Genomic DNA, 15,686 nt, shown 5'->3' on the forward strand with positions numbered 1-15,686 from the left:
CCTCAGACGCTGCAAGCTGCAAGCCCGCATAGCCACCGTCGTCGAATGAGCAGAGTATCCGACACAGGCGAGAGGCAGGATGTAACACGGCTTCTGCCGGTTTCTTCTTCTTGGGCCACGATTCCACTGGCATTGCCGTTGATGTTGCCGTTGAGCTTGTCCCAACATGTATTTGCGTCGAAGAGGGCAAAAAAGAACGGCCATCGTGATCTGAAGCCGGATTGTGAGTGGTCACTGCAGCCCCTGTCGCGCTAGAACACAAGAGATGCTCCGAATCAGAGATTTCATCGTTCCCACCGCCATGTCCACTGCGATTCCTTTGGCGGCATGGCTCGGCTCGGCGGATTTAGTCGCGAGACGAGGCACGAGCAGCGCGAGATGCAGTCTCATGGCACGAGGACGAGAAAAATCATTGTTGTTGGCTCTTCAGTCCAAAGTCCATGTTGTCTGGTTTGGGAGGGAGAAAGTTGGAGAAGTCGAGACGCAGAGGGAAAGAATGGCCGAGATGAGCAAGAATTGCCTAACCTGAGGGGAGGGGGGAAGGCACGGGGGTCAACCTCCAGCGTCCCGTATCGCAGGGCAGCAATGACTGGGACCACCTTCCCTGACACACGACGTGGACGAGGGGAAGGTCCACCGGCCTGGTGGGGACACCATGCCTGCACCTGCCTGCCGCTGCTGTTGCTATTCGTACCTATTGCTGCAAGAGCAGGAGCAATTGCGGTAGCAGCAATGGACTTGCATGGCAGGAGGGAACTGCCTCTCACAGAAACGGCAGCGAAACAGAGTCGAGGAGAGAGCCGAGAACGGCACCTTCACACTGCAACGTCAAGGGTAACGGCCATCTCACAATCCGCGCCAATCCATACGCAATCAGCAGAGGTATGTTTTGTCCACACTGAGAAACATGAGATAAGTAGCACTTACTACTACTATCCGCAAGTGCCAATGCGCAGTCGCATCCAGTGGAACTCTCTGGCCGTTGGGCATCGGCGAGCAATGATGAAAAGGAGGGACCCTGAACTGAAGGAATTCGACCCCGGGCCCGGAGTGGGCATCGCTGGGCCATCAAAACATGCACCTCCACGGTCCACCGTCCACGAATGTTCCGCTTCGGCTGCAGCTCCAGCTCGACCTCCCCTAGCTCATCCGTCTGCGTACCCATCGTCATATCGCCAATGTGCTAACGCCCTGCGAGCGGAGACCCGACGAGACCCGACTTGGATCCCAGCTGAGCTCTGCTTCTCGCGCATGAGGAGACAGAGATGGAGAGGAAAGAGAAAGAGAGGCAGAGGCCACTTCCGCTTCATGATACACGATGGCCGCTAGACAGGTACATCGGGTTGCTTGGCAGATAAAGTCCCCCCATGTGTACAATGTGGCACCTACCGGCGTCATAGAGTCGAGGGGGTTGCTGCACAGTTGCTTCAAGTTGCTGCTGCGAGCCAAGACGTAGCTGCCAAGGCACGTTTTGCAACCATTTCTCACTCTGGGGAGCAGGCATGCAGCAGCCGCTACCGCTGCAGACAGCGATCCTCTGCGCACCTCCTTCTTCCGGCTGCGCTGGTTGAGATAAGTGAGAAGATGCAGATAGGGACCACACCATCGACAAATCAAACAAGTACGCATACCACCTGGAAGACAGCCAGTCGGGTTGCGTGCGGTCGACGTTGAAGACGTGACCGTAGCCGTGGTTTGGATGCTTACCTGCCTGGGTACCGGGAACGTATCGGTCGACGACGACCAAGGGCTGGAACAGACAGACCGGGACTGCCTCCTTCAGCGCTCCAGTGGAAACGACGCCGTATCGCACCTATCGCAAGCCACCCCCCAGACACTTGCTCTCAAGTCGACCAGGACTGGGCCTGAACCATGGAAGCAGCATCCATGCAGCCAGACCCTTCACTGCCTCGCGCCCCCCGTCCACTCGGCCAGTCTTGCACTCCCCGCCCCTCGTCCATCTCATCGGATCCCTGTCGCCCTTTTTTTATCAAGGCAAGAAGAGCCACTGCCCAGTGACGGATACCGCTGTACCGCTGTACCGCTGTACCGCTGTACCGCTCGAGGTACCTTACTGCTCGCTTTCTCCAATCTCTCCAATCTCCATTCTATTTAGACTTTGGCCCTTCTTAAGGTAAGTAGTCCACGGCACCTTGCCTTCATACGTATCCCCGTTCCTGTCCATACCGTACTTAACCTTCCGCAGTGCTCTCTTCAATTCGAGTCGTGCACCCTCTCCGCGACCTTCTTCTGCCTCTCTGCACATAATTCCACCCGTACAATAGACCGTGCCATATTTCTTCTCCCTGCACCTGCGCATCCGCTTCGAATTGACGGCCGAGTCACCGTCATTGCGTCATCCCAGAGCACCACCGACCCCGGCCGCTTATCTCTGCCACACCCAACCAGTCCCAACTCCCCGGGGGCACTACCAGACCTGACTAAATACAAGATTCCGCGCCGTCCTTGAAAAACAGCCAGCCCAGCCGAGCGCACACGCTTTCTGTCACCCCTTCACCACACGCAATTGGCGACGATCCCCCTCGAACAAGAGGCGAGAATTTCAGGGCTATGAAATACGGCGAACAGCTCGAGCAGGAATCTGTCCCAGAATGGAGTCTACGTACGTTGCCCCGTCGATGCACTACCGGCCCACCACCCAATTGGCATGTGAAGACCTTCCCGACTGACTGGAGGCTTTCACAGATAACGTCGACTACAATTCCCTAAAACACGAAATCAAGGTACACACGTCACGCGACCAGGCTACCGCTATCGCCATCCCGGGCCACCAAGATGCCTCCCTCAAGCGGTTCGAGGACAACCTCTACAATGAGCTGTGCCAGCAGCATGATCGAGTCGACCTTTTCGTGACGAGCAAAGCGGACGAGATTACGAGACGGATGCGTAGGTTTTTGCGATAAGCAAGTATGCATGCGTGCGAGTCCAATTGGCTAACACGAGTGCTGCAGAACATGTCTCCGATCAGGTGCAGAAGCTCGTGGTCAAATGCGCCGAGGATGGTGGCCAAGTTTCCCTGAAGCGACACCGCCGATTCGCCAAGTACGAAAGGGACCTGCTGCGCTGCGGCGAGGACATCCTCGCTCTTGCCCGCTTTATCAATGCCCAGATTGTCGCCTTCCGCAAGATCACAAAGAAGTACAAGGTAAGCTCCCTTCGTCTCACAATGCGCCGCCTTATCTCCCGCTGACAGCGAGTCAAGAAATGGACAGGGTCACCCACGCTCGGCGCGCGGTTTCGCGAAAACGTTCTGGCCAACCCCAAGAGTTTCACCCGCCGAGACTTCAACCAACTTCAAACCCGTTACGAAGAACTTCTCAACACTCTGCGCACTTCTACTCCTCAGTTGAGCGAGCCTAGTTCGCCTTCCTCTGACGGAAAGCCTAACATGTCCCGTAGAGGGTCTGCCAACGATTTCTTCTCGCCGCTGCCTCCCGCGCGGCAACCGCCCCGTCAACCTGTCCAGCCGCAACAGCACTACTGGAACGAGTATGATGATGGCAGTGAAGGCGGAGGACCCGAAGACGAGTACGCCATCTACATCAACCCCGACGACGACATAAGCTTCCCCGGCTTGGACTCGATGCGCGCGATCCTCTCAGCACCCTTCCGCCACGCTAGGACGTGGTTTTCGAAGCGGGACACGCCCGAAGGACAACGTCTGCTCGGAAACGGTCCCCTGTTGGAGAGTTATGGCGGCATCTCGCCGCTCGGCACGGATACGGACGACGACTATGCAAGCTCCGACGGCATCCCAGCATCAGGATATGCTGCTCACTACGCCGCATTGCCGAGCATCAACGAGCAACATGTGAGGCTGTACCGCGAGCGCGTGCTGTTCTGGAGCACCATCGGCTGCTTCTTCATGTCCTTTCTCCTTTTACTCGTCGCTGGCATCCTTATCACGACCGGTCGTCACAAGATGCGCGTCGAGGTCGACGCCGGTGTGACGGTCGGCGTTGTCGCTTCTCTATTCAGCGCTTGTATCGCCCTGGGCATGACGATCTACCGCCGCGACCCTATTGGCATGTGGCAGCGCGTGGCAGTCTACAGCAGCTTCATCGCTGCCTGCGTGCTCAACGGCATGCTCCTAATCTTGGTGGTGGGGAACGCGGCATAACGACAAAGCCGGCACCCATCACCGCTCGACCCTTTTTTGGTCGGGTTACATTTTTTTTATGTCTTTTCTAGGTTTCCATTGCATTGGCGGCGGGGTGCGATACGGAGAAAGGGGTCTTTGATTTTGTGGGACAGGCGGGGTGAACTGAAAGACGAGGAATTTGAAGCAAATTTCCCGAATGGCGTTCCGAGTTTTCTGTCTGTTTTTCAACAAACACCGGCCGCATCACTGCTTCTTTGGATACCACACTACTACTACTACTACTACAACCACTACTAGAATCGGGCGGGTTTTTAGTCTCGAAAATCTTTCCACACAGCTAGCTAAGACTCTAAACAGCTAACTAAAAAATCGAACTACCAAAAAACACTTGCAACGTCCGCCGTGATCCGGTGATATCCGTCCCAGTCGCTGTCATGGTCGCTTTTTCTTGTGTGTTTGCCGTGCCTTTACGTGTCATGGTCGTTGGTGTGTCAATGGACGTTGAAACAGCGAAGAGCCCGGCGAAGCGACGTCTTGGCCTCGCTTCGGCATCCCACTCGCGTGGACTTGGCTTGGTTAGATTGAGTTCTCTCCGAAAAAGGCCTTGCTTCCCTTTCGCTATTTCGACGACATGTCATCTCGCCCTGCGACCCCCAAGATGCGACTGGAAACTAGATGGTAAAGCACCAAAATAAATATTGCCAAAGAGACAGAGACACTTCCCTGTCTTATCGCTCAGCCGCATTCGGAATAAAGCACACACATGAATCTACAACATTCCTTTGAGGTGGCGGCAGGCAGATCGGGGTGATGGCAAACAAACAAAAGAGCTGTTGGTATCCCCAGCCAAGACGAGAATGTCTCAGACACAGACCGACTCGGATCTTCGATTGATAACGGACCCCTCATTGGATTGTGACATTCACCTACTGGAACGCGCCAGCAAGGGAAATAATTGATCTCTCCGTCGTTGCGTGGTGGCACAGCGGTAACGCAAACTAAGACACTCATCTCGAGGTTGATCACGGCAGATGATGCGGCGATTGCGGGGTTCGCTTTCGTCAGCGGTCACCGACCTCACACAGGCAATCTCACGAGTACGAATAAAAAGGCACGGAAGAATAAATGGGGTGCAGCGTTTCGTCAGAAAATGGCCTGAGCTGCTTGACGTGCAGAACTTGAGTGCACCTGCTCGGACGGGTTTGTAAAACCATGCCACCTCCTCTCGCGGGGGCTGCAGAACGTCAACCTTCCGTCGATCGTGAACCTCGTTTTGAAGTTTTGGCTCCTTCTGCAGACTCAGCCTTCAGCCTTGGGCGTCTATCACAAGCTTACTTGTGCACCATGTGCTGACCTGCAGTCTCGACGTGCAGGAGTCCGTGAGGTGGTCATCTGAGTGATCCTCTGCCCACATGCGAAACTGAGGCTCTTCCACAAGATAATCCGAGCCCGAAGCTTTCCGGATTCCTGCGGATGCTCGAATTGTGCAGCCATGAGTTCTTCGTGCGCCTCCACAATGGCCCTGCAACCAGCGCCATCAACCGCCTGCGTTGCATTTCCCTGCAGCAGCTCTCACAGTTGCGCCTTGTCAAGAGAAACAGGCCTCGTCGCTATCGCTGTCGCATCGTTGGTAAGCAGCTTTGCCACAAGGCCTTTGCCCGACCACACGCAGGTACTCAGCTGCACGAAACATATCGGGCATCTCAGCGCACAGGTGATTTCCCCGCCTCACTTTCGACAGCAATTTTTGCCGGTCTCCGACGATAGCAAGTGGGGGCTCGGAAAATCCTGCTTCAGGTATTACGGTTCGTCGCAACCAGCATCTGTGTAGCCGGGACTCAAGCGCTTGGTGAATGACGGAGTATCGACGACACTCCAATCATGCGACGGTGCTTGTGATCAACACAGATCATCAAGTGGAAATTGCCAAGTCGAAAGCCGCTTCCTCGACGCCTCATCTTTGTCAGCTTCGTCTCCAATTAATCTTTCAGACCAGACGTTGCCCCCCTCGCCCGTGTATGCTTGCAAGGAGGTCAATGCCGTCTTGTGGCCGTGGTCAAACGCCAAGGCCGATAAATGTAGCCCGATAAACATGGGACTATTAACCCGGCAGGTCTGGAACCGAGCTCGTCGAATAATCGGATCTCCATGGCCTTCAGTCGGAATATGGGTAGTGTCCGCAAGCCCTACTTCCGAGCGTGCACCTGGTAGAGTTAGCTTCGAAACCGGAGAGACAGTTGACGCATATTAACTCACTTTCTGCACATCGTGGCTCCGCCGCTTCTAGCAGCCTGGACTCTATCAAACTCCTCCAGCAGCCAGCGGCAACAGCCCCATCTCTTTGCCGTGTTCTCCACACTCTGCCTGACTTCTGCTAGTTGGCCTGGCCCATCTTCCAGCAAGGCTTCGTAATGGAACAGAAGTTGCATCGTATGGTACTGTGCATAAGGCCACACCGGCGCACAATGCTCCAAGACCTCATCCTGGTTGGTGTACGCGTTGAAAATGCCTCTCGAGCCATCGATGACCAGGCCAATGGTGAAATTGATGCCAGCGACGGCTTTCTTCATTTCCATGTCTGTCTCGGGGTCGCGCGCCGGCGCGTCCGGATGGTTGGCCGAATACATGAAGGAGTAAAAGAGAAGGCAGAAGAGACTACTATATGTAAGTATTGATTTATAGGTCAGATAAGGGACAACTAACCTTGCGCAAAGGGCGTAAGTGTTGAGGTTCTCGCCCCATGTCTCGGATCGCGTGATGAGAGCTTCGCAGAGGTTGCGTGTGGCTGTCTCCAATTGCACAAATGAGTACACGCTTGGAGGCTCTTCCTGCTCGGCGCTGGCCACCTCCCAATGGCAAGCGTAGCCAAGGAGAATTGCCGCTTGACACGACCTTTGAAACGCGCCGACTCGCACTGAAGCCGGGATGGTCACTGGATACCGCTTGACCATCTTCACTGTTTTATTCTGTTCAGTATCCCAGAGGTGGTGTTCGGTTGGGAGCAGGTCGTCTTCTGCGGGCATGTCCATCTGGAGCGGCGTCCACAGGGTTGCAGATTGCTCGTGAGAAATCCTGAGCAGTCAGTGATCGATATTGGGGCTCGTCGGGGATACGGCACGCTTACTTGTCCATGATGACGAGAACCCACCAGAGGGCTCGCTTCTGCTCTTCCTCGGGGTCGGCAGGCAAGTCCTCTTCCTCCTTGACGTACTTTCCAGGCTTCAAATATAAGACCTTGCCAATCGCAGCCGCCTCACCAAAAGTCTGGTAGCAGCGGGAGATATTACCGTGGCCGAGCTCATAGAGAGAGATCAAGACGCCCGCTTGGATGTGCTCAATCTTGGCTTTGCTGAAGGCTTTCCTCAGAATCCATATCCTCTTGGCTGATTGATACAGAGGATGCTCAAGCATGGCAGTCGGGGAAAACTCGTCGCAGTTCCAAATGGTCAGCAGGTGGATGCACAAGACCATGAGGGCCAGATCAACGTCGTCAGGGTTCGTCTCGAGTTGAGCGGCAGCGACCCGTCTCTCCCAGACTTCGGGGTGGATGACGGCCAGCCATGTGTTGATTGTACCAAAATACATCGCGACTGAGGCCTTCCAGTCGACGCCGCGGCTGGTCAAAAGCTGCATGATCTGGCTGGCGGTGAAGTCGACCTGGTTGAGCCACTCGAAGGCGGAGCCCGGATCGCCAGCCGCGTTGTACGGCTGCTGGGCCGCGACGCCATGGTCGACAATGGTCAGTGATGGCGGGTTGACGACAAAGTCATAGCAGCAGTTGGTGGCGAGTCTGTTGGCTGCGTCAAAATTGACTGCGCTTCACTGCATTTTTGGGGGCGTTGACTCACCTGGTGCATCTCGAACAGGCGGGCAGGCCCTTGTCACATTTCTTCTTCGTCCTCGTGCATTTTTCGCAGGCCCGGTGGGCGCGTTGCGGGGCTGCTTCCGCGGGGGACTGGTGATTCGAAGAAGAAGGCGATTGACGATTTGTGTAACGCGAACCCGGGACGACGTTGTCCGAGTCTTCGGACGGCGGCGTGACGGCGAGCCGCTGCAGCTGCCTCGACGACATCGCAGTCTCTCCGTATGCCGGTTGGTTCCCCTTGGCTTCCGTGCCGTGCCGTGTGTGCCGCGACGTCGTGGGAGACAAAGTGAGGCGAACCGTCGTTGGTGGGGGTGGCGGCGAAGCGAACGACGAAACGACGACTCAAAATTGGCGCAGAAAGTCGGCAGAGTTTGCGAGTGACCAGAAAGACAGAAAACGAAGAGCAGAAACAGACGGGGGAAAGAGAATACAAAAAGCTCGACGACAGTGAGTTTTGGCAGAGCCCGGGTCAAAGACAAGAGGTGCCGCAAATGGCGGGCAATGTCTTGCTTCCTCCACCAAAAAAGTGCTGGACAGCTCTGCACAGCAAACCAAGAGGCATGCAGGAGAGGTGCACAACGACGATCCGATCGAAGCAACGGCAGCAGTAGCAGCAACAGCACCAGCAACCGGCAACAGCAATTCCCGCCAAGCTTCCGTTATGAGATGAGCATCGCTGGGCAATCGGGCTGGGCTGTGAGGATTATTAAGGTAAGGCAGGAGCACTTGGCTACCAGTCACAGCAATTGTGAGCTGGATCTAGTGCCGGACTTGCTCCACAGGCCCAGACTCTCCCGTCATGCTTGCCCCCTCCTTTGCCATTGAGAAAAGGGAGCGTAGAGGCAACCTGGGCGGATCCCTTCTCGATAGAGCTTTAATCCCGGCCCCGCTGCAACACTGCGATAGAGGGCCACTGAAGACTGTTGAGCTTGCCCTGAACCATTGGACATGGGACTGAGGGAAAACACCACACCAACTCGAACAAGACAGACACCACCGCAAGGACGTCCCCTGCAAACACCTCACCAGGTGCAAGTAATTCCCGTTCTCTGTCGGATCTTCCTGTGCAACATGGCAACCGCTCCCCAAGGCCTGACAGACGACGGTTGAAGGCGTGTGTAACTTGAAATAGACGGAATAGACGCCCACCATCGTGTATGCCGCCGGATGCATACTAATTTCTGACCTTGCGCAACGTGGGACCAAGCAAGACGGGTGATGCCACCAGCTGCCATCATCTCATTGCACTCCATCCTCGATAATGACGATTCGCCTTTCCACATGGCTAATGTTGCGCCCAGAGCTCGATGGAGCCGATTGCGGCCAATATCGCCTCCTCAGACACGGCGCACATTCCAGCAGAGGCTAGGCCGATCCAGGACCTCGGATTTCGAATCTTCCTTGCTGCCAGATCGTCAAAGACGGATTCCAGATGAAAGAATAGAACATGCTCAAATGCTTCTTCAGCGACGCCAAATGTCTTGCCTGCGGGGACGCGTATTGACACGCGCTTGGGCCCTCTTTCCTGCCCAATGATCAATCGATGTGAGTTAGTCAGCAGCTGTCCTCCACGGGCAAGACCACCGTTCGTCCCGCATCCGTCCTAGACCCTTCGCCGCAACACTCAACATCCCTGGCACATGTCGTTTGCACGCCTTTTGTCTGCCCGCAGAATCCCACCACACCACGACTGCGTTTCCGAATGAGGCGACTGATATCACCGATTGCATCCCAAATAAACCAAACCCACGTCGTCAACGCATCCTTCTTTGCTGTGTGTCTCGGCGTAACACCAAGCCAGCTGCAGACACAAGGAATAGCGCCATGCACGTCTTACCACCCGTTTATTCTGGGGGGAGAAGACCTTCCTTCAACCTTCCATTTCCGACCCCTCGAGCCAATGACGGCACCCATCCTCCCCGAATCCGGCCCGCACAGGAAGACGACTTGCAGCTGTCAGCCCAAAGGCACCCCTACACCTTATTCTTGGCTCTGCTGCCCCTTCTGTAGGGCTGACGTCCCAGGGTGAAAATGGCTTCATCCTCGACCACCTGCCGCTTCCAACCGACGTTCCACAGCATCTGCGGCAACTCCCTCTCCGCAACCAGCTCGATATCTGACAAACCGCCACACCGCCGCCGTTGATACTGCCGCTTGTTCTTGCGCCTATTCCGCCACGCTCAAAGTAGCGGCATTCCACCAAATCCCGAAGACCAAGCAGATCCCGCGTCCCAAGAATCCGGAGCCGCCAGTCTGTGCAACCTTCGCCATCCGTCCCGTCTTTCCGTCGTGGGGAAACAGCCCACGAGCAAGGTTCAGGTCGGCTCGAGGTGGATAGCAGTCATGAATCACATGTGGACAGCTTGAAATTCTGCCCAACCATACTCTGTGTTGGTGCCGGGAGGATTTGGGGGCCAAAGTGGTTATTGGAGAATGTCAGCCGGCGGTTGGCCGAGATGACTGGCCGGCGGCCGTGTTTCAACCCACCGGCATCGGCTTCGGGACGAAGTTTGAAATCTCCGGCTCGGCAAGCCGAAGCCGTCCCCAGACTTGGCATCGTGGGAACCCTCAACCGTTTATCTTCCCCCAAAACAAATCTTTCTCCGCTGCGATCTTGACCGAGGCACAGAGTAAATTGTACACTATCGCGAGATAAGAGGCAACTGCCGCCTTCCGTGTCCGGGCCGGCCCCGTTGTGATGCAGTCTGCGGCGCGCCAAAATGGGACTTTGGGGGAACTTTTGGAGAAGCAGTTCCCCGCGTTGCGCCTTGCCGGTTGAGTCATCCGCCCTGAACTTGACAAGCCAAGGATGTTCATCCGCCCTTAAATTGGCCTGCACAGTCCTTTCACCGTACAGGCCCGATGATACCGCTAAATACAAATCCTTCAGATTCTGATTCGACGAAGGAACGCACTCCTTGCTTCTAGCTCACCTATCAAGTCAATCAACATCTGAATGATGCCATTGAGGGCAAGTGGATTTGGATTACCTCATTGGCCAATTGCATGCAAACCAACCTTCTCCACCATCCGCAAGCCGAGGACGCCGTCTTGGAGCTTGCCTTAGTTCACTCGCATCATCGGTAATTCCGCCTCAATCTCTGATCTATTTCTTGCATCTCGCCGCTGGCAATCAGCCACCATCCTACACCAATCCAGATCTACGCCGCAAATCGCAATCATGACCGAGCCGGAATTCCGGATCCGAGAAGGCACTTCCGCCGATGTGGCAGCCGCCGCCGAGATCTTCAGGGCCGCCTTCGCCGATGATTGGATCTTCAACAAGATGCACCCTCACAGAAAAGAACACCCAGAAGACTTTCGAGCATGGGCACACCGCTTCTTCTACGCTCGCTACTGGGGCCCCGAGCAGCAGCTCTTCTATGTCCTCACGGTTCCCGACGCCGCATCGTCGTCCGGCGAGCGGGTCGTCGCCTTTGCGTGGTGGCGCCGGCCGTACCCCACCGAAGCCGAGAAATCTGCCCACGAGGGCTGGTTCACCGTCCGCGGCTGGCTGAAGCCCGTGCTTCTGGGCATCAACTCCTTGGCGGGTTATCTGTGGCCTCCAAAGTCGAGGAATTTGGACATGATCGATGCCTTTGACGACTCGCACATCGCCAGCGACCCCTTGATCAATGACCCGGAACACCCCAAGCGGAAGACGGCATGGTATCTTTCGACGCTGGGCGTTCTGCCCGAGTGCCAGGGCAAGGGGTATGGATCGCTTCTCGTCAGGCACAGTCTGCGCCGCGTTGACGAGGAGGGCGTGCCGGCGTGGCTTATTGGCCTTAAGGGCGTGGAGCCGTTTTATGAGAGGTTGGGTTTTGAGGTGAAGGGGCGGGCGAACGTTGGGCGGCTGGCGGACTGGGATGGTGGTTTCATCATGTTCAAGGAGTGAAGCCCTTTAAATATCTCTGAAGATATAGATGATGTTATGCAGACAGGAACGAGATGATGAGAGTATGGCTATGACGACGACGAGGAATAGGGTCAATATCACTGCTTTTGGCCCAACTCTGGACCTCGCTCACGACCATCCATGATAGACGAAAGTATTTCTTTTACTTAAAGATATGTTTGCTGCTCAATGAAGAGATATGCGGTAATGCAAAGCCTCCATCATATGGTACATCTCGTGAAACTCTGGGTGGGAAATCAACATCTCTATATTCTACGAGCCACCGCGTTAGATCATCAAAATTCAACCCCGCAGATCTTTCATCATCGGACTGATGTCAACGAGAATCGCCTGCTACCCCCCTTTGTATTTAATCATGCCCTTGACTATTGATACGGGAACAAATATGTGAGCTTGAATCGGTACTTGGTAATGCAAACACTCAAAGCGGCCCACATGAAGCCCGACAGCATAGGGGTTTCCGTGCTTCACCGTGGACACATGTACCACCGCGTCGTTGGTCTAGTTTATCTCTGTCGCTGGGTGTATTCAAAGTGAAATGTCCCGAGGCGGCTCCTAAAGAATCAACAATAAACTTTCAGATATTGTCTGAGTGGCGTTGAGGTGTAACGAAGGGCTTGATAAGACACCGCCCAAGTGATAAGACACGACAATGAAGTTGTCTTGAATTTTCTTGTCTGGGCAGCTGAAGCGTCAACTGAGAGGGGGGCCATTTATACTGAGACTTCTTTGGCGGGGCAAGCTCCAGTTGTGTTTCCGTTCGGCATATAAATTATGAGAATTGAGATGTCTCGGTTGATTTTCTTCTTAAACAGATCCGCAACAAATTCCTTCTCCCAGCGAGGGCCATAATTGCTTGCTACAACCCTCTCCGTAGGTCATAAAGACGCCTTCAGTATCAGATCAGGTCTGTCGATTTCCCAAGTTTGTGGTTTCACGTCAGTCTTATTGTCCTTGTGTTCATAGCGGTATACATAGAAGCCAGCGACGAAGGGTTTACTAAGACAAGCTCAACTATAGGTATCAAGTGCTCAAGGGCAGCCCGATGAAGTACCAAGCATCATAACTTACCACACCAAGAGCCTCTAGGATTGCAACGAAATTAGGCCCAAGTTCGATTCGCTCGATATATCGAAATTAAGAAGAAAGGCTGTCTTAAATAACTTTTCAAGAGGATGCTTCCGTGTTGCTGGCAGGCAGTGTTTAATTGTTCTTATCGTTGCATGGCCTCTGAAACCGGGCTAATGTGTTGCGGCGTGGTACTTTTGAGCGTTGATCAGAAGTGAAGGTAGTGTCTCAGCCGCTACAGCCGGACAAGCCTCTCAAGAGGACCTGGTACAGAGGCCGAAAGAGATGCAATTCGTCTTCATTCATATTACTGATCACTCTGTTTAGCATCTTCACCCGCCGTTGAGAAGGTTATACACGCAAGCCCAGTGTTTGAGCGGCACTGCACTCTCTCGCGTCTTGGGGGGCACTTGAGAAGACTGCTTGGGGCCGCACCACTCTGATAATTTTCAAGTTCGATTGGCAGCTGTTGGCGCCATTTGGAAAGATTAAATCCCAACAGGTCGTCAATTTAAAATGTAGATCACGTTATTCGATGCCCTCGTCTGTACTTCTTCCTAGAGCTGAGCCGGCCCGGCGCGGGGGTCTATAAAGCCCAGCCACTTGCGACAGTTAGACTCATAACGACAACAACAATAGATCATCAGAGGTAGTTGAAGTTTCCCCACCTCCGTTGAAATAACACCGGAGTTACGCCAATGTTGTGTGCGTGGTGTGGTAGCTGCAAATTTAGAGCACACTGACGGACGAGCTTTTTCATCGACCTCGTTTCTCCGCTCTACGGGTGGTGTATTTAAGCAAGAATACATCAAGTTCAAGCGTATGGCAGTGTCAAGCGGATCAGCAACTTGTGTGTTTCTGGTCCATAGCTCAGGCCCCTCTGTTTTGCCTCAGCCTACCATTTATCCGCCGGTAATTACCCAATAATCAACAGTGCAGCGAATTTGGTGCTCGTTGAGATTACCTTGGAGAGGGAACAGAGGCTGCTTATATTTATTAGAAGCGTTAGTTTTGTTTTTGTCATCGTTGAAATACTTTGTTAATAAAAGCAACCCTCGTTTGATTGGAAGTTGAGCTCTCCAGAATGCTCTCGGTCTGTCGAGTTCTAAGGTCAGAGATGCCCCGTAGCCCAAGCGTCAAGTCAAGTAATTGATGACCTTGTAAATGCGCCTCGAGAAAGCAGTCTGCTGGCAATTACCCTTACTTCAGCTCTCAAGCTCTGTCTTCACTGTAGTATGTGATGATGAATACTTACTGACACCGCCAAGAAAGTCGCTCAGCACCTCGGGGGCAGCCGCATGAGCAAAGGCCTAGCTTGGTCTGCTCTAGCTGTGTCAATTTCAGTCGGTTGAGCCTGTTGGACATAGTTCTTGAAGTGAGGTTTCAAATCCAAATCACTTGATTTCTAAAAATTGACCATCGCACATGGAAGAAAGCCTTTTGAATTAATTGGCGGAGAAACGTACTGAGCTCAATTTATTTAGCAGAAGGCACGTCCGAGTTTGGATTTCAGCACAAAACTACGTCTTAACATTGAACGTTTCTCAAGTTCGAGGCGAGAAAGACCTGACCAGAAATATCAAGGATGGCAAGGGGAAGTGCAGAGACAGGAAGAACAAGCCCTGTTATGCCGTTAGTGACTTAATTGTGAGACGCGACAGCCACGGTTGCGTCTGCCGAAGGCAGCATATACACAGTTCGAGCAATCCAAGCGATTTGTACGACGAGGTACATTTGCACTGAAGAAGCTGTGCTTTTATAGCAACCTCACGATTTCCGATTCAGCATCACTCACGCACTCAGAAAGCCAAGAAGCTGAACGCATTATATGAAGAGCCTGTTGTTGGCAGATCCTTGGATTCGCCGAAACAGAAATGCCTATTTGCGCAGTTCTTGATCGAAGAGTTCGAGGTTTATTCTAGTAATCTTCTCAACAGTCCCAACAAGGCGCATGAATCAAGCAAAGATCTTAGGTAGTTGTCCTCTTGTCTGAGTATCTCCTCATCATACGTAACGAAAGTTCAAGCACTCAATGGCATCGCACTCGATTTCACAGTCTACTCTCGTCTCATAGCAGAAACCGAATGCTTAAGATCTCAAGATACCCCTGTGTATGGGAGAACTCTATGGTGCATTGGTTGCTCCTATAAGAGCAACTGACTAAAGTCTCAAAGCCCTATTTGTATGCAACCAAATAACAGACGTCAGATCTCTATCGTGCTGAGTCCCGCCAACACAAGTACAAAAGCCTCAATTCCCATATTCTCATTCAGAAGAAGCCGAGGCCAGACAGATCAGTTTACGTCCATGGAGCTGAGTCAATATCCAGAGCTCTCTTGCTCAGAAGCGGTTTATGTCTAGCAGAAGGAATCGCGAAGGCGAATCGCACCAGAAAAAGCCGATCCTTCTCTATCATGATGTCCCCTACTGTCACCTTTCATTATAATCCATGGTTTCTACGGTTAATACGAGGCCGACCTCGTAAGAACAATCCTCTAGCTGAAATCCTCGTACCTACGTTCATGTCCTTCATTAGGAATAGCTGCCGTCCTAAGCATACTCATCACATTGCTATAGGAGACCGGAGATCCCTCCATACGAAATCGGTTGTGTTGGCTTCGTGGATAATGATAACTCTGAAGAGAGCGATCCATTTATGATCGAGACCGATCTGCACAGTTCTTGACTATGCTATATCAGAAGAAGCTGCT

General features: G+C 53.5%; 3 protein-coding genes across 3 annotated transcripts; 2 read left to right on the forward strand and 1 right to left on the reverse strand.

The window, feature by feature from the left end:
* Positions 1-2,571: 2,571 nt before the first annotated feature.
* On the forward strand, positions 2,572-4,141 carry CGGC5_v015836 (Uncharacterized protein; the record flags this gene model as incomplete). Its single annotated transcript, XM_066153327.1, has 5 exons — positions 2,572-2,623; positions 2,707-2,907; positions 2,973-3,166; positions 3,224-3,366; positions 3,421-4,141. 5 exons carry the CDS (start codon positions 2,572-2,574, stop codon positions 4,139-4,141), a joined length of 1,311 nt encoding a protein of 436 aa, XP_066007232.1.
* Positions 4,142-6,278: 2,137 nt separating this feature from the next.
* On the reverse strand, positions 6,279-8,195 carry CGGC5_v015837 (uncharacterized protein; the record flags this gene model as incomplete). Its single annotated transcript, XM_032033383.1, has 5 exons — positions 6,279-6,327; positions 6,380-6,778; positions 6,827-7,195; positions 7,248-7,913; positions 7,972-8,195. 5 exons carry the CDS (start codon positions 8,193-8,195, stop codon positions 6,279-6,281), a joined length of 1,707 nt encoding a protein of 568 aa, XP_031887198.1.
* Positions 8,196-11,169: 2,974 nt separating this feature from the next.
* pac (Puromycin N-acetyltransferase) lies at positions 11,170-11,886 on the forward strand (the record flags this gene model as incomplete). Its single annotated transcript, XM_032033385.1, has 1 exon — positions 11,170-11,886. One exon carries the CDS (start codon positions 11,170-11,172, stop codon positions 11,884-11,886), a length of 717 nt encoding a protein of 238 aa, XP_031887200.1.
* Between the last annotated feature and the right edge of the window lie 3,800 nt (positions 11,887-15,686).

The sequence above is a fragment of the Colletotrichum fructicola genome (genome assembly GCF_000319635.2).
Source record: "Colletotrichum fructicola Nara gc5 chromosome Unknown KSG_Nara_v1_contig10, whole genome shotgun sequence".
In the NCBI taxonomy this organism is placed as follows: domain Eukaryota; kingdom Fungi; phylum Ascomycota; class Sordariomycetes; order Glomerellales; family Glomerellaceae; genus Colletotrichum; species Colletotrichum fructicola.